The sequence below is a fragment of the Talpa occidentalis genome, unplaced genomic scaffold, assembly GCF_014898055.3.
Source record: "Talpa occidentalis isolate TD23 unplaced genomic scaffold, MPIMG_talOcc4v2.1 talOcc4.5, whole genome shotgun sequence".
NCBI lineage: Eukaryota > Metazoa > Chordata > Mammalia > Eulipotyphla > Talpidae > Talpa > Talpa occidentalis.
In genome coordinates, this window is record NW_023604861.1 from 44731784 (window position 1) to 44751540 (window position 19757).

The 19757-nt window shown below is 38.5% G+C and overlaps 1 protein-coding gene across 3 annotated transcripts in view; it reads right to left on the bottom strand.

Annotated features, from left to right (window-relative positions):
- ATP8A2 (ATPase phospholipid transporting 8A2) overlaps positions 1-19757 on the bottom strand; it is a 591448-nt gene that overhangs the window by 298342 nt on the left and 273349 nt on the right. For all 3 annotated transcript variants that reach the window (XM_037527049.2, XM_054701459.1, XM_054701458.1), the window contains exon 25: positions 14174-14346. In XM_037527049.2, coding sequence (XP_037382946.1) covers positions 14174-14346 — 173 coding nt within the window. The remainder of the gene's footprint in view (positions 1-14173; positions 14347-19757) is intronic.

Below are 19757 nucleotides of genomic sequence, written 5' to 3' on the forward strand. Positions count from 1 at the left end.
AACTTTGTAAAGAGAAAATAAGAACTTAAGGTTCAATTATCTACAAATGGACAAAATATTGTGATAACACAGGACTCCTAATTTCTTAAGCTCTACTATTTTCAAACAACACCTATCCACTAAAACAAATGAAAGTAAGGGAAAAAATGCACAAGGGATTGACGGATGATTTTAACTTGGCACTTGTATATTTGTGAAAGGATTATCTTCAGGCTGGTGTATTTACATTGGCCTTTAATGACTGGTATGTCCAAGTGGTGAAAGGACACCGCTATGAATACTTGCTCAGTAGGAGAAAAATGCTTGCTCTGTTTTTCTCAGATGACCCAGGTGTCAAGATTTTGATGGGATGACAAGGGAGAGAGTGGCTGTCTGTCTGTCTGCGTCTCTCTCATTTGCCAGCTTGTCAGGCACTAAGCCACCAGAGACAATTCAACTCTGGAACTCTGACAGATCCAGGTTAGCTGATTAACAAGAAACAACAGAAGCAAAATCTTTCAGCAGAAGCTATTAGTCTCTGCTGACCCAGCAAAACTTTGCAAGATGACAATGGTAATAAAGCTTAGAAATCAGCAATCATAACTCAAACCAAATCTAGGCTTCCAAAGTTTGGCAACTTCAGTTAGTTCCATCATGCTGACATATTCCTGTTGACAATTTACTGGGAGCCCTAAATGGGATGAAATATAACATCAAGTACTCAGAAACAAAAGACTTAAATGTTCCTCTTTTGTCATTTGTTTCCTCTCTAGAGTCAAACAAGAAACTAAATCAGAGAAGCTGTCCTACCACTGCAGCAACACTGCTGGACCCTGGCAACACTACGCTAAGAGAAGCCAGTCACAGAAGGATCAATAATGCATGATTCCTCTTACATGAGGCATTCAAAAACAGCCCAACGCATAGAAGTAGACAACAGAATGGTGGTTACCAGGGGGCTGGGGAGGGAAATGGTGAGCTGTTGTTCAAAGGGTATAAAGTTACAGCTATAGAAGAGGAGTTTGTTCCAGAGATCTGGGTATGGTACAGTACTTCAAGCTGAAAATGAGGCATTGCAGGCAAACTATAGATATGAAGTTTACAGAATGGGAGTGGAAGGGAAGAGCACAAGAGACGATGGTGATGGTTTATGGGGTGATGTGGTGGTGGGAAATTTACAGGGACTATACCTGAGGGGAGAAATCAAATACTGTATAAAAATGAACAACAGTATTAAAAAAATTATGAAGTTTAATTAAAAGAAAAGAAAATGAGGCATTGAGCACTTAACAAATTTGTTAAGAGGACTGAGCTCATGCTTTTTACTGCATTAAAAAACCGTAAAAAGCAATGGGACACAGACACTTTTGAAGGTGATAGATATTAATTGCCTGGATTGTGGAGGTGGTACATGAGTATATGTGTATGTCCAAACTTGCCAAATTGCATATTTTAATTATGTGAAGTACTTTGTATATCAATCATACCTAAATAAAACTGGGATAAGGAGTAGCCTGCAGTCTGCATGCAGTTGCTAACTAAGCCTGGTGCTTCCTGTTAAACTGGAGAACAGTAATGCTTCCAGGGTGAAGTATTCCTTTTGATTCTCAAAGTCATAGGAGGAATGCTTGCAGTCAAAACCAGGAAAGGGAAAGCCTCGACAATTCAGGGGGTCATAAATGAGAGAAAGCGTCAGCTGTATAGATAGGAAAATGGAAAACTTAATTTTCTTTGGGACCAATTAACGGAAGAGCTACTTTGCATACTCTCAATCAGAAAGATGTCAATGTTGTCAGGATAAGTGGAATCTTTTTCCAAATAAAAGTCAACATGACATTTACTTGTATTCATGAAACACATTCTGAACTACTTCACAGGAAAAAGGGGAAAAAGCATTTTAAGTACAAATACTATCACAAGGCAAGACTTGGGGACATAAATATTCATGACAGAGTCCACATGTCTAATTAAGCTCTATTGACTTTTCTTTTTTTCTGGTTTGTTTTTCTGGTAGAGATGATGCCAAATGATATAACCTTGCACTACAGAATCCTGACCACAGTTTGACCTAATATCACCTTGTTTCATTTGTAAAGTTGTATTGTCAAAATGACAAGAAGCAATTACATTCATGAAAGGGAAAAGGAAACAGCTTGAAAACAATGTGCCTATGAGCTCTTCTGGCATCTGCTACAGGTCCTAATGTGTGGGAAGAAGCAGAACAGATTGATGGTTGATCACACAGACCCCATGAAAATTCTCTTTCTGTTCATTTTGTATGTAAGCTTCTGTGTACACACACTCACGTGAAGGTCATCAACAAAAGGGAACTTCTGCCATGTCAACCACTTTGAGAACTGTGCAGAACAGTAGTTCTACATAGAAGTTAAATAATACGACACCAATTTTATAAGCAAAAACCAAACTTTCTAGAGATGCATGTTTCAGTTACATAGTATATCAGCATAGATCAAAACCTAATACCAGAGGCCCCCTGGTAGATATTCCTGCCATGTTATTATGTCAGATGCATTATTTTTTTATTATTAATTTAATTTATTTATTTATACAAGCACTGGGTACAGTCAGAAGCGCGGGAGGGTGAGAGAATTCACCAGAGCCAGAGCGGGGAGCAGAGCAGGCAGAAGGACCGAAGTACACTGCTGAGGGGAGCAGCAGGCGGCAGGAGAGGTCTGCACGCCATGTGGGACCCTCCTCCGGTGGCCGGGGAGCAGCCGGGGATCGAACCGGCGCTGCAGAGGCTGCGGGCAGCTTCGCAACCCAGCACTCAACCGCTGCGCCACCGGGGAGGCCCTGGATGCATTATTTTTTAATTTGGAATTCTTATAGTGATTTTCTTAAAGAAGAGCTTCTCACCTGAGGGAGTTATATACAAATAGTGTCAATATATATAACCTTTTGCTGGAGAGAAATCAAAACTCTCATCAATCCCCAAAAGCAAAAGTTGATCTCATTGAGCAATGGGTATAAATTATTTCCTGCAATAAGATAAAAATAGTCCTTCATTTCTAAACATAAGTCAGCATCAAAATCAACTTTGATTTCAAAATGTCTAATAATTTTCTTTTTCTAAACTAGAAATAATTATTTAGAAAGAGGCTCCTTTTTCTTCTTCGGTCTAACTTTCAGACTCTAAATAAATGTCTCTACAATGGTTATACATACTATTTTTATATACTACAAAATCTACATCTATATAATTTTCATGATAGGGAACCACTGGTAAAATCTGTGGATGGAAAGATATTTTTTTTAAACTCTGAGCTTTTGGAAGTTGATTTTAATTCAATATTGTACAGAAGAACCATTACATCTGATCACACTCATTTCTAGCAAAGTAACAATAAGGCCAGTTAGGACCAAATAAATTGCTGTAATCACTCAAATAATAGCATTCATTTTGGAACTTAAAAAAAAAATATGTCTAAAAATGAATTCTACCTTAATTGCATTTAATCAACAAATGGGAAAATAAATGCTAAGCCATAATACAAACAACCCAAGGATAGGCTTACAACCTCGACAAGTTAATAATGCTCTCTGGAGTAAAACGTCAAAGGAGGAAGCTGACTTATAACTAAACATGTACAATGCTAAGAAATCACATCATGAAAGAAACCTAAGAAAAGTTTTATTTTTGCAAGTGTATGATTAGATCCCTACCAATAGGGAGGCCAACCAAAACACAATTGGTGGTACAATTCTAATTATTCTGTCTGAAATCTGTTTTGATATAATTCTTACATGTGTTTCACAGGCTGAAAGATACCACACACAAAATGCATCATGTTCTGAGATTTCCCATTATCTATCATGTCTCATTAATGTGAAAAGCTAAGCTGGAGTGAACACCAATTAGGAAAGCCAGTTCTTTTATACAATAAGTAATCTAAAAGTAGGATAGATGGACAGACTCTTTGATGCAGGCTAAGTGAGTGATAAACTTAAGGGGATCCAGAAAGTGGGTATAATATTGAACCAGCTAGGAAATGATATGCTATCAGCATTCTAAAATGCTGAGCAATTTAGTCAGCAGGGGAATCTTGTTGAGATTCTGCTCACATCTGTATCTCAGTTGCTAAAATAATCTGTCAAATGCTCCCTTGCCTTACTTAGGCTATGATCACTACACTGAGGTTGACATGTTATCTGAGCAGGAAGTAAGCTACCAACCACATTTCTCTTACTCTCAGTCAAGTAACTTCACTTTCTTAGGCAAAGGATACAAATCCGCTTGCAAATTTCTGCGTTGCTCACTCTTAAATCCATTATTATTTTATGGAAATCACTTAGTATCTCTGCCAAGGTATAGTTATAAAAATCTTATTTACAGTGATTTTATAATAGTGAAAAACTGTTAAAAAGGCTATCCAAGAAATAGGAATAGCTTAATCATTGGATTTTCATATAACAAAACACTGTTAAGCTTTTTAAAAATGCTTCATATTGCTGTTTGACATAGAAACTATTTATAACCTTTGTAGTTCCCATATTGTTGATGATTTGCCCTCTTCAATTAAAAACATTTTAACTGGGGCCTCTCCTGTGGCGCAGGAGGTTGAGGCCGCGCTGTGAAGCTGTCCGCAGCCTCTGCAGTGCCAGTTCGATCCCGGCCAGTCGGCGAGTGTCCCACATGGCACAGCAGACCTCTCCTGTCGCACCCGCTGCTCCCCTTAGCAGTGTATTTCATCAGTCTGCCTGTTCTGTTCCCCACTCTGTCTCTCGTGAATCCTCTCACCCTCCCACACATCTGGCTTATACCCCAGTTCTTGTATAAATAAATAAATAAATCTTTAAAAAAAAAAAAAAATTTTTAACTGGCCAAGATCTAGGCATCAGTACCAGCTGCTAACAGTGATGGTCTCTAGTCAGTGGGATTGTGATGTTGTTTTCTTTCTTCTCACTTCTCTGTATTTCCTGTGTTTTTCTTTTATAAGAAACATAAATCACTCTTAAGTTGGGCAGACAAACCCAATTTTTATGGACAATCATTGTTCCCACTCTGCTTTTTTTCCAACAGTTGTTATTTCTATGGTATCACCATAGGTTTATACATGTTCACCATTAAATCTAGACAGAAAGACAGAAGTCTAAATACACTTTAAAAAAAATGATATCTTCAAAGCCCTTCATTTGCAACCCCCTAGAAATCCCTGCTGTGGTGTTTTCCTTCCACTCCATCTCCTGCCAGAGACACAAAAGCATAGTCACATCTGCACTGTGGGGCACAGGGGCCACGTGCCTCACCTATGTCTGCAGGGCAGTGTGGTGGCCATCATCTGAGAACTGACCTCCTCGTGCTGGAACCTGATAATACTTCATGACTCCTTTCCTCATATACACACCAACTTTTAAAATCTCAGAATGCTCTCAAGAGTTCCAAGTCACCTACCTTCACCCCCATCCCCAATCTGTCCCTATAAAATTATCTCCAGTTTGACAAAAAGAAAAGGGAAAAAGGAGAAAACAAGAAAAATGGTATTTTTAAGAAAATAGTGAAGCGAGAACAGCGAAGTCCTTAAACAGGTTGAAAATGCTTCACACACCTATCCCCTTGGAGAATGACAAATCCTATAGGCCTTTATGCTAAATAGATTTAAATAAATTCCACAGTTCAAAAAGTACATCAAAAGCAAAACCTTTGAGGGCCTCCCCAGTGGCGCAGCAGGTTGAGCACAGTGCCTTGAAGCTGTCCACAGCCTCCACAGAGCCAGTTTGATTCCCAGCCAGTCAGGGAGAGTCCCACATGGCGCGGCAGACCTCTCCTGCCTGGCTCACTGCTCCCCTCAGCAGTGCTTTCGGTCCGTCTGCCTGTTCTGCTCCCCACTCTGTCTCTGGTGAATCCTCTCACCCTCCCGCGACTCTGACCTGTACCCCAGCTCTTGTATAAATAAAAAATAAATCTTTAAAAAAAAAAAAAAGCAAAACCTTTCATATGAAGCTGAGTATTAACAGAAACGAATGTAAGACTATGAATTAGCCAACGCAGCCAACTACATGAAAAAAGAGCACAGGCCCTGAAGTTATTCAGATCCAGGAAACACAGCTAATGCTTCCATTACCCAGCTGACACCATGGGAGAGCCTCTGTAATTTTTCTAAGACCTTTATTTCCTCATAAAGGAATAAAAAAGACTGAAATTTCTGACATCAATATAACAGTTTGTATGCTTTAGTCGTTCTAAAGATTCCTCAGATATAAAATTATGCTATCAAAAAGCCCTGGTGACTGAGAAGAGAATGGTTCCATCAGAAGAGACAGTAAGCTCAGGAAATAAGTGGCAAAGACCAGAAGGAATGAGGAGATGCACGCACAAGGGGATTGACTGATTCAGTTCACACATTTTGAATTTAAGGTGCCCACTAAGCATGTCAGTGTAAAAAAGTCCCAGACATATATAAACTACAGATCTGGAACTTAAGAAAAGGTGGTCATACTGGACATACAGATGGGAGAAATCATCTGTTCTCAACCCAGAAAACACATAATCAGCAGGAGAGCTTTTAAAATTGCCACACTTGGACCTCCCCTGGTGGCGCAGCGGTTGAGCGCTGGGTTGCGAGGCTGCCCACAGCCTCTGCAGTGCCAGTTTGATCCCCAGCCACTGGCGAGAGTCCCACAAAATAAATAAATAAATAAATAAAATTGCCACACTTTTGGCAACTGCTCTGGAATAGGGTCTGGGTGTCAGCATCACTTTTGCTATTTTTTTTTTCAACAAAGATTTCATTCAAATAAATAAATCTTACATTCAACATCATTTTTTTTCATTTGACAAACATTTCAATGGAATACTACTCAGTGATCAGAAAAGAGAAACCCATGCCATTTGCAGCAATGTGGATAGAGCTGGGAGGGATTATGCTAAATGAAGTAACTCAGAAGGAAAAAAGATAAATATCAGATGGTTTCACTTATATGTGGAATACAGAGAAACCAAACAAAGTGTCAAGAAAGAAAAAGATAAAACTTGTAAGCTGATCATAGACCTGAGGCACACAGCAGGGGAGGGGAAGGCGAGGGATCAAAACAGGGGAGGTAAGAGCACAGGGACCATGGTGATAGGTCATAGGTGCAACGGTAGTGGGAGAACCACACTGGAGGGGAGAAATCAAATATCATTCAAAAATTAACAAAGAGAGAAGAAAAGAAAGAAATTTTAAAAAGGATCAATTCTTTTATTCATTTGTTTGTATTTTATAAGGTAGAGTTAACAACATAAAATTAATCATTTTAAGTATAACAACTTAGGGACATTTTTGTATATTCACAATTTGTACAATCATCATCTCTAGTTCAAAAATACTTTTGACATTTTCAAAAGGAAACTCTGGATCCATTAAATAGTCATTCCTCATTCTTCCTCCCCCACAGGCCCTGACAAACACTGATCTACTGGATTTGCTTATTATGAGTATTTCATATAAATGGAGTCATAAGATGTGGTTTTTTGTGACTGTCTGCTTTCACTATGTATATATATTTTTTTGAACTTTATTTTTTTTTATTTTTTTTAAATAATAAATTTTATTTTTATATTCCCCATACAATTGCAGCCCCCCATTCTGGCCCCAATCCCTCCCCTCCCGCCCCCGCCCCCTAAAAGTGTCTCTGGTTCATAGTTTTTTGTTGATTTTGATTTTCACTTTCTTATAGTTATTCATTTTCCTGGTCCCTTATTTAAGTTTTCTAGATTCCTGCTATGAGTGAGACCATCCGGTATTTTTCTTTTTATTTTTGGCTTATTTCGCTGAGCATGATCCCTTCCAGCCCCATCCATGTTGCTGCAAATTGCATGTGTTTATCTTTTTTGAATGCTGTCACTATGTATATTTTTGAGGTTTACTCTCATTATAGTATGTATCAGTGCTTCATTCCTCTTTAATGGTTAATAGTATTCCAATGTATGACTACAACCACATTTTGTTTATCTATTCATACATAAGCAGACACTACCATTTCTACCTTCTGGCTACTGTGAATAGCGTTACTATGAATAAGCACATACAAGTATTTATTGGATTACCTGTTCATAATTCTCTGGGATATATACTACCAGTGGAATTACTGGTTCCATATTGTAATTCTATTTTTAAACATTTAAGGGGAAAAAATTTTGTAAGTTCTCCAGATGATTCAATGTGAAGCTGGTAATGAAAATCACTGTGTAGAAGATGGATGAGTCCATAAGAATAGATGGAATGAAGAAGAGAGAAAATATGGAATGGAATTTGAAGAGCCAAAAGCAAAACTTGTGAAAACAACATTGTAAAAGCTGACAGAAACAGCCCATAAGGCAGACAGTCAACTAGGGAGAAAAAAGGTGTGATAAAACACAAGAAACTCCAAGGGGGGGATCATCAATAACAAATGTTTAAGAGAAATCAAGAAGGGAATAGAGGATCTGATGCATATGACAAGATGGAGGTTCCTGGAGATTTGGGTTTGGCCAGCTTCACTGAGGGTCTTACTTCAAGGAGTTGGGGCAGACATAGGACGCAAAGAAGTAGAGCAGAGGCAAGTGCTATAATATATTCATTCATTATTTGCACTTGAAAAGGCAAGGACATGTCTTGTGACATGTCTTATTTTCTCATGATACGTAGCAACATATGATGCAAATATCAAGTGTACAATAAAAAATTGTACACTCTTGGGCTTATCAGTTTTCACCCCAACAAATAATAAGACAATGTCACTGAAGATATAATGTAAGTCACAGTAGAGTACTGACTGGTAACTCTTCTACTGACCATATTACAAACATTCGAGGACTTAAACTACTACATTTTTGTCTTTTTGCTATTAAAATAATGCTTTAGTTTAAAAATATCTACTTTTACACAATATTCACTAGTCTATATCAATATTGATGAGAGAAAATGTTTCGTGACTTCACTGAAAAGTTATTTTCTGAAAAAAAGATTATTATTAAAGGATAGCTTTTACAACTATTATATTTTAAAGACAAAAAATGAGAATTAAGGTCAAGTGTATGTTTCAAATCACATATTAAATTTTACTTTGGTTTAAGATCTCAATGATTAGTAAGCACATCTGAAGTGTACACGCATTTTAATTTTTTTTTAAAGTATGTGCTGATTTTTTTTTTTTAATCTTAAGTGTGAGACCAGCCAAGAAATGTCTCCAAGAGCAGTAAAGTAGTGCACTATCCTACACTCCTTTTTTCAATTAGTGCTTCTATTTTGTAGACAGTAACAGTATTTAATTTGAAATTTCCTCTTTCTGTGCCAATTCTAGTTTGAACTCCTTCCTGTGAAGTCCTTAAGTGTACAGCCTTATGTGACACACAAAGCACTCTGAAAGCAGCCAAAGTAAGAAGGGGAAAAAGATGTTTTTCTTTAGTATCAAGCACCTGGCAAGAAAAGAGCATGTTACTGTAAAGCCTTGAAGGCGTTCCTGGCTGCCCCTGGAGAATCCAAACGGACTCATTTTGATTTCCTTTTGAAAAACCATGAAGTTGTAGCATATTGGCTTTGATTTACAGTTGACTGAACATTCCCAGGTTGTTTCTGGGGCTTGTTTCTGCTCACCACCAAGCCAGGGGGATGAACTTACCAACCTGACAATGACTTAGAGCTTTGGATAGGACAGGAACAACTCTTCATGAAAACCAGGTACTACTGCTCAGCCACTTTACCACAATGACACAAGGGGAAATTATGAGAAATTATTTCACCCCTGTCTTTCTACCCTTCTTATTTGCATGTTGCCATTGATTTCCTTTTGCATATCCCTGGACTAAATTACCCAAATTGAATCCAGGAAATAAAGCACAGTATCAGCCAATTAAAAAGGAAAGTGTGTTAGACATGATACTGCAATACAAGTGACAAAAGAAAAGCAAAAAAATTGAACTTTATCTAAATTAAAATGTTTTGTGCCATAAATATTACCATAAGAAGATGAAAAGACAACTTACAGAATGGGAGAAAGTATTTGTAAATCATGTATCTGATACTTATATTCAGATAAAATAAAGAATTCTTAGCAAATCAATATTAGAAAGATAAATCTAATTTTAAAATGTGCATAGACTTGAATTGACATTTCTCCCAAAGATATACTAATATGGTCAATAAAAGTATACATAAGAAGACTCAGCATCATTAATGATTAGGGAAACGCAAATCAAAATTAAAATGAGCTAGTACTCAGACCATCTAGGCTGACCAATCAAAAAGAGATATTATGGGCCTCCCCTGGTGGCGCAGCAGTTGAGCACTGGGCTGCGAAGCTGCCTGTAGCCTCTGCAGCGCCAGTTCGATCCCTGGCTAAGGGCGAGGGTCCCACATGGCACGCAGACCTCTCCTGCCATGCCCGCTGTTCCCCTCAGCAATGTATTTCGTCAGTCTGCCTGTTCTGTTCCTCGCTCTGTCTCTGGTGAATTCTCTCACCCTCCCACACTTCTGACTGTACCCAGTGCTTGTATAAATAAATAAATCTTTAAAAAGAGAGAGAGAGAGAGATTATAACAAGTGTTAGTTTGGATGTAGAGAAACTGGAACACTCTTGCTGGTGGGAGCATAAATGGGCATGGCCACTTAGGTAACCAGTCTGCTAGTTCTTCAAGAGGTTAAACAAAGGTTTACCACCTGACCCATCACTTCTGCTCCCCCAAGAGAAATGAGACATATGTCCAGACAGAAACTTGTCCAGGAACCTTTATACCACTATTACTCCTAAGAGCCAAAAAGCATAAATAATCCAAATGGTAATCAAAATGGATAGATAAGGTAGTACATCCATACAATAGAATATTATTGTTATAGAAAGGCTTGAAGTACTGATATATTCAACAACACTGGAATGTTATGCTACATGAAAGAATTTAGGCAGAAAAGGACATCTTATATGACTGCATTCACATGAAATTTCCAGAAAAGGCAAATCTATACAGATAGGAAAGCAGAGTAGTGGTAGTTTAGCGAGTGGAGGTGGAGGGGATTGACTGACGATGGGTAAGAAGGTCACTTTTAGAGGTAATTAAAATATTCTATAATTGGATATAGTGGTGATTACAAAACTATGAATCTACTCAAAGCCATTGCACCATACACTTTTAAATGAGTGAGTTATAGCCTAAAAGCAATGCTTTAAAAAAGAGAGAAGAGTCCCTCATTAAACTAGAAGGTGGCATTTCATTTCCAGACAATCTGATCATGCCTCATTATCCCAGGTCCCTCGTAGCTGCATCAAGTTTTCTAGCTTTCAGGAAAAGCAAAGACCTTATTCAGTGTTTCAAACACATTTGAATTTGTACAACACCCACATGGCCCTTAAACATCCTACAACTACCAAGAATAAATGCAACATTTTTCCCACCGAGGAGGTAGCCAGTTTCACCTCTCCTTGGACTTTGGCGGCATGCTCCAAATTAAGAAAAGAGATCAGGACAGCAAAATAAAATGAAGGAGAACAATCATTATATGATGACAAATAGTTTAGGGTTCCGTGTGGGGAACTGTAAGTGTGGGGAAATAAGAAGAGATACTCTGGTCTCCTACGGTACTCATAGTAGGATATAGGAGGTGAAGATGGGGAGGCATGGAAGAGCCAATTTTTCTGAGGCAGGGCAGGGGGCAGGCATGCATTCCTTCAGACTTGCTGAGCATCCTGCACAGGCAGTGTTATGCCTAGCTAGAGAGACCTGGCAGGCGAGGTTACTAGGGCGTTCTAGTAAGGCAGAAATGGCAAGGTCATCTTTCAATGGGACAACTGGTTCTTCTAAATGGACTATATTCAAACCCAAAAGAAGCATTCTTAGGGGACTAATGCAGTCTGATAACTGAGAAAATGTGAAAGAAAACAATATATACAAGTATGTAACCATAAAATGTAAGAGCAAGCACAGATGAGGTCATTAAACCAATAACAGGCCTTGAGCATTCAACCATGCACCAGGTACTGTGAAGTCAGTCTTTTCATGAAGGGAAAGCTTTTATCTTTCAAGTTGTTTACTGCACAGGTAGGGTGATGCTATTCAGATTCACAGTAGCTTCTTCATAATTTTGTTCAACCTTCAAATCTTTATCAGAACTGGACCTTATATAACCAGTAAATAATGCATTATAACAATGCCTACCTTAAAATTCTTCCCAGTTTTCATAAAAATCTAACAAAGAAGAGATATCTTTGTGGATTTATCTCCAGCCACAAGGAAAACAAAATAGAATATAAATAATTATGACTACGTCAAAATAAAAAGCTTCTGCAGAGTTAAAGAAATTGTAACTGAAACAAAAAGCCACCTTACCAAATGGGAGAATATATTTGTATATCACACATCTGACAATGGGGTTGGTATCAAAGATCTATGAAGGGCCTCCCTGGTGGCACAGGGGTTAAGTCTCAGGGCTATCATGCTATCACCACTGGGGCCTGAGTTCTATCCCTGGCCAGGAAGCTAACCCACATATGGCGTAGTAGACTTCTGTCTTGTGCACTGCTCCCCTTAGCAGTATATTTCAGTAGGTCTGCCTGTTCTGCTCTCCACTCTGTCTCTGGTGAATCCTCTCACCCCCCTGCACCTCTGGCCTGTACCTAAGTTTTTCTATGCATAAATAAATAAAGCTTTAAAAAAAAAAAAAAAAGGAACGCACACAATTCAACAACAAAAAAATACCCATCAAAAAATGGGCAGAACTTGGGGGAGGGGTGGGGAGAGGAAGGATTAGGGTCAAAATAAGGGGGGGGGTGCGATTGTATGGGGACTATAACCAAAATGAAAATGCATACATTGTGCAAAAATGAAAAATGATGTAAGAATTATATAAAATATAATATTAAAAAAATGGACATAACAGTTAAATAGGCACTTCTCCAAAGAAGATACAGATGGCCAATACGCACAATGAAAAAATGTTCAACATTACTTATTGTCAGGGGAATGCAAATCAAAACCAGAATGAGATACCACCTCACACTTCTGAGAATGGCCCATATAGAAAAGATCAGAAACAAAAGTATTGGTGAGAATGTGAAGGAAAAGCTCTATTACACTGTTGGAGAGAATGTAAACTGGTCCAACCGCTATGTAAAACATTAGGGAGGTCACTCAAAAGATTAAAAACAGATCTGCCACACAACCTAGCATTTCCACTCCTAGGCATCTACCCGAAGAATATATAAAAACACTAACTCAGTGGAAAACATGCACTCCCAAGTTGATTGCAACACTATTTTCAATAGCCAAGCTATGGAGACAACCTAAGGTCTCAAAAACAGAAGAGTGGATCAGGAAGATGCAGTATATATACACAATAGAACCAGCTATCAAAACAGATAAACTCTTGTGAATGGGGCAATATGGATGGAACTGGAAGGTTAAGATTAAGCTAAGTGAAATAAGTCAAAAGGAAAAGCCAGTACTGGGTGGAGTCACTTATATGTGAAATAGAGAGAGACCAGACAAAGCTCTAGATAAAGTAAACTAAGAATTAACCCTAGAAAGGTAATTATAGAACTGAGACTACAGAGGGGATCGGGTGGGAGAGGGGAAAGAGAAAGGTGGGAGGAAGCACAATGAACTATGGTGGTGGACTATGGGTGTCTTGATGGTGGGCAGGGTATGGTAACAACACGAGGGGGAGGTGCAATACTTCTATTACACAAGGATGTAAGCCAAAGTTACTGTAACAAAAAAATTAATTAAAAAAAAAAACAAGTATCACGGTAAGATCTTAACACAAAAATTGGAATAGCATGGACCCAACCAAAGCTCCTTATTGAATAAAAAGAAATACCCACACAACATCAAAAGAGAAGTATCAAAATCCCTCAAGTCTTGGAAGTTGAGCACAGCCACAGAGAACCACAGAATCACATAAGAAATAGAAAGGATCCTTCTAACTTCCCATACCCAGCCTGAGGCAGAGTTTTCCATTTTATTCCCCATTGTGAATATGACTGGAGGCTGTGGCTCTTCTTTTATCTTCTTAGAAGACAATAAACAAAACAAAAATGTAAAAACCACTTATTGCCTTCTACCAAAATCTGTGAATGAACATTTAAATTTGTCTTTTGATAGTTCTGTCCTTTATAAAAAAAAAAATACTTTACTCCTAGAATTCCCATGCATTGATTTCTTTTATATAAACACAGGATACCGACGTTCCAGAACGTGAATCACACCCAGCCTGCCCATGCCTACCTGCAGCATATGACGGCTTTGCAAGAGAGTGCCAAGTCCAGGAAGCTTCTCCTGACTTCAAAAGACAGTGCATACTTCAGGGTGTGGCCGTCAATGATAAGGGCCACATCGTTCTCCTTGCCCAATAAATTCCCAAGGTCAGTGCAGTGCTGAGTAATGGCTTCCCTTGTTGCCTGCAATAAGAGTGAGGGGTAGGGGAAGAGACACATTTGTGTGTGTTTATATACCAAAATCAGATTTTTTTAAAAAAAGAAACAAAACAAAAATCAATTACTTGAATTGAGGATATGCCCATTCTAAAGTAAAATGCAGAGTTCAATTTGTTGTATTGATCCATTAAAATTTCCCTGGACCACACTCTTGGTCTGTTTCATGGACAAAAACATCCCCAGGTGACATTTCCTTTTAATAGTTATAAAAATGTAGTCTACATTCTATCGTTGATCTAGAATATCCAAAATCTTCTCCACTGAAACTGTCATTGCTACAGTTCTCAAGACTGTCCCCCCACACACACTATATACATATTATTCTTGGAGCCCCTAGAAGAGAAAACTCCATATAAATAAATGTGTTTTTGGGAAAAGATAACATTGCTGGAATTTAAATGACAAATATTTCTCCGTTTGCAAAAGGCAGGCCTTAAAGAATCCGAAGGAAATGAGGAGATATAAAAAAAACACAAATGATTAGTGCATATTTTCTGTTGAGATCTTCAGATTAAATAATTTCTCTTCATGTATTATCAGAATAAGAAACACCTTTTCATGTTATAGCAAATATATAATCAATTAAATCACCAAAAACTTTTAAAACATTACTAATAGACTAAGTATCTTGGTGTGATTTCTGTTTTCAGATGGAATTAAAGCATAGACTCATTCTGAAGATGAAAAAAAAAGGGGGGGGGTACTCCAATTTCCCGAGTGAATTTATGACTATGAATAGGATATCTGGCTCAAATGTAAGAATGCAATTTTGGCTCATAGTAAAAAATCTGGTTTGAGTTAATCAAGGAAGCACAAAAGTCTGCTGAAATTATTGTCTGGACAACTGTCCTTTGGCTACTAAGTTACATTTACATTCATTTATCATAGGATAACATAAATTGCAGTCTGAAAAAAATATGTTGAATGAACAGGAATCCTTTCACCCATAGTTAAACTGAGGCTCCACTACCACCATGAGGTGAGAAACAGGGTCTATTGTCTTACCATTCAGGTTAATTCTCAGCAAGAGATTTTCAACACATCACTAAGATGTATTTAAGGTTGATTTCGTCTATGTCTGGTCTATGGTCAGAGGACTTGAGGCCTACCCCAATTTCCCTACTTACTAACTGTGTGACTTTGGGTGAGAGAATTTCTTTAAACTGCAATTTTCTTATGTGTAAATGGAACTAAGAATACTTACTTTATAGCACTTTTGTCATGAACAAATGAGTTAATCAATGAACCTACTCAGCACTGGGCTTGGAACACAGTAAACACTCAATAAAACCTGTTCTTCCTCCTGTTACTATTTATTCATTAAGAAGAGCTCTTCCATCTCGCCCAGTGCTCCTCTCAGCAGTGTATTTCATCCAATCCGTCTGTTCTGCTCCCCACTCTATCTCTGGTGAATCCTCTCACCCACCACATCTCTGGCCTACACCCTAGCTCTTGTATGCATAAATAAATATATCTTTAAAAAAAAAAAAGAATTCCCCATAGCAAGGAAAAGGCACCTTTCTGCCACTTTAGACTGTGAATAAATGTCATTGCTGACAATGCCTTCTTTGTCAGAGTAACAGAAATTGATAGAGAGTAGTTCTCTAAAAATAAAAGCTTAACTTACTTTTATTAAAAATAAAGGAAACTTTATAATTTGATTCTTAATTATTTGCATAATTCTGAATCTCAAACAAAACATCTGTTCAAATAGTCTGCCCTTAGAACTTAGATAGGGTGAACCAAATTCTACCCACTCAGGGAAATCCCACTATGGCAGCCTGGGTATGTACCCCAGGAAACTCAGACAGGTCTGTACAGTGCTGCAGAATGTGCCTGCCAGGAATTGATAACAGAAAAACATCCTCACCAAAAGATAAGGAAAGTATGGAGATTTGGTCTAATGACACTGTCCTAGAGGCACAGACTACTCCAGAGTCCTTTACTCCTACTGATGTCCTTTATAGACTTTCAGAAGAAAAGGTTGAGTAATAGACAGACCTGAGAAGTGAAGACCACTGCCTGAGGTTTTGTTAAGGGGCATAGCCCACGTGGGGATACACAGAGACACTGAATCTAGGAAAGACACTTTCTCTATTGGGGATTATTTCTGGAGCATGCATAAAGATAGACTGGACACTAATGGCTCTTCTTCCTCAGGCATCGGAGTTGTGGGGAGGCCCCCAAGGGGTTGACCACCCACGGTGTGTGAGGCCCTGAGACATCAGCAGGGCATAACACCACAAGAAGTCTGAGCACTGGGAATACGACTGGCAGAAATTTGTGGTGGTAGACTATATTCCCAAGACACACAAAACCTACCCCATCCCCTCAACAAATGTATGGTGGGAGGACCTGAAAAGGAACTGGACTGATAATACAATAGTAGCAGGTGGGGACAGAGAAGAGAGCAAGAGACAGCACTTTCTGAGAGCCTCTACTATGCCCCAAGCCATCAGGGACTGGGAAATATGGTTTGAAGCCAAACTGAAGCATTTTAAAGTTGAACCATAAAAAGTATTATGAATTGAATGTGTGCCCACCTGTCATTCTTATGTTGAAACCCTAATCCCCCAAGTGAGGGTATTTGGAGGTGTGGCCTTTGGAAGATAATTAGGTCATGAAGGTGGAGCCCTCATGATGGGATTAGTGGCCTCCTAAGAAAAGACAGGAGTGCTTCTTCTCTCCCTTCTTCACCTTCCCCCCAATCAGTCACGTGAGGACACAGCAGGAAGCCTGCCTTCTGCAAGCCAGAATCTTAGACTCGTGATCTTAGAATTGTGATCTTAGAATCATGAGAAATGCATTTCTGATGTGTATGTCACCATCTACACCATTTTGGTTATAGCAGCCCAAGGTGACTAGGACAAAAGGCAACTCCTTGACCCTGGAGATGATGCAGCACTATTCTTGGCATCATGGATATTAAGATGCAAAGATGTGATTTGCGAACCCTGCTACATGAGGGTGCACAGTCAATGATCAAACCAAACCACTGCTAGCACGCATACTATCTGGAGTAGGTTTTCTGATATAATGTAGTAACTGCAGTGACAGATAGATGCACACTATAGCATGGAGCATGGGAAAAGAGGAAACTAATATAGAGGGTTAGGAGGGCAGGAGAAAGCACCTTGGCACAGGGATGCACATGGAGTAAATGTAACACTTGGGCTGTGTTGAACTGAAAACTACTGTGTGGTAGCCAAACCTTCCACTGGCAAAGACTTATACCACTAACTTATACCACATTAATGAAAGAAATTCCACAATATTCCACTGACCAGGCATTTTCTCATACACTGGTAAATAGTATGGTATATTAGAAAACTGGTAAATAGTATGGTGATTAGAAAACAATACCAAGAAAGCATGTTCTATGTTGTTTACCTCTCCTCCCCCCCTCCATAAATCTTACAATACAATTAGGGCAGCAAATACACAAAACTCAGAATGAAATAATGATAACCTAATATTCTCCTTATGGCAGATTCCAGAAACTACCACTATCATACCCTAGACTGCTCTAGTACATTTTTGTGGTTGGCTGGAATTCTGCTAAGTTATAAATTTGATGAATGCAGAAATTTCTTTTGCCAATCTCTGATTATGCTACCCATAGTAGATGCTCAAAAAATGTGCTAAATTCATAAGCGAATTGGTGTGTCTAAGTCTTGATTCTAAACATGCAACTGTAATCTCTCTGATAAGTCATTTTCACTTCTTGGAGCATCTATTTGTCTGACTTTGTGGGCTATTTCACACTTCCTGGTAGATTTTGAATTATGATTTTCCTTAAAAATTACTGGTTCTCCATCCTTATTCCTCTTAGCCTAGCTTTTTGTATACACTTTCTATACTAATTTCTCTTTTTACCTGTTTTTTCCATGCAGGAACCCCCACACTTTGCTGAGATTCACCCTTTTGCTTTGAGATTAAGAACATTCATGCCTCTAAAGCCTTTTCAGAACCATCCTTTCTACTCCACCTTTGACTTGTCTCCACCGTAGATTTTGCTTTTAATTCCTGTACTTTCAATGCCTACTCAGCAACAATCTTTGATCAAACCCAGACTAGCTGGGTTCACCACACGTGTGGCAGAATATAGGTCCCTTCTGTGCAGTTCTTAAGCAAGCCAATAGAAGGTATTACTATCACAAACAGCCCCTTATTCTCAAATGGACTATGATTCAAAAGTCTATTTGTAAGTTAGTTATTGGGCACTTAGTATCCATTTTCCCAAAGGAACGATGTTACAAATTGTGGTTGGATCCCAGGGCCTGTTAATGCCTATTTAGCCTAGTTGCTAAAATTTATACAGCACTCTTATTTTAATAAAAAACCAATTACTGAAGGTTACAATGGACTCAGCTGTTATGAGGGGTATAACGAGTTGGGGGTCTCATTCCCCAAAAGATAGAAAACACTGCAAAATCCTTCAGGTATTAATATTAAAAGATACACTTAATCACTGTATTAAAATCTGTATTTACAGCTCTTCTTGCATGTTCTACAAACTTATTTTTCACAATTAAAAATGCAAGCAATTTAATGTCAAAAGTGAATAAATGAGTAAACACTGTTCACTCACTCTTCCCAGTTGAGGTACATTTTGGGCCCTGCATTTATTATCTGTAAGGACTTCACCATTAGTCTTTACATTTCTAGGTTTTTTTTAAATAGAATTATATATATACTCTGTAGACATGCTTCCCTATTATATGAGAAAATGACTGTCCATCTACTGATTAACAGGCCAGAGGTTTGTCTGACAGACCCCGAAGTACAGCTGAACTACAACATGCTCAACCCACAAGGAAATGGATCTGAAAAGCAGTTCCTCTGTCAATCATTCTGGATTTAATAATAACAATAAAAAAAAATGGAAAGGTGAAAATTTTTAGAACTTGGATGCATGTCTAACAAACTGCAGAAAGCAGGAATCTTTCCTCAAAATTAAACAGTTCCAACAATACTGAAATCTGTCAAGGCAGGTAACCCTCTTCCTCATGAACTTGGCAGTGTCATAAGGGATTTGGTAGACGCCATGGTAGCAACAGCTGTCTCTGCTTTCACTTTGATGTTCTGCAAATTCCAACAAACTCAGAGCTGACGATGCTGAAAACCAGGGTAGTTCAAGTTTCACGAGCAGCATTTCTACCAAATCATACTTAGCCTTCCAGGTTCAAAGCCAACTCCCTTCTCCTTAATTAACCCCGAGCTGCTGTGTATCTAACCATAATGTCCCTCTTCTAGACCGTGGGTTCAAAATGGTTTTGTCGTGTTTCACATCCCTCCATCCTTTTTTCTTGTCCTTTATCAACTGTCAGATGTATATTTTCTCCCCAAGGCACATTCCCATTCTTCAGTCCATC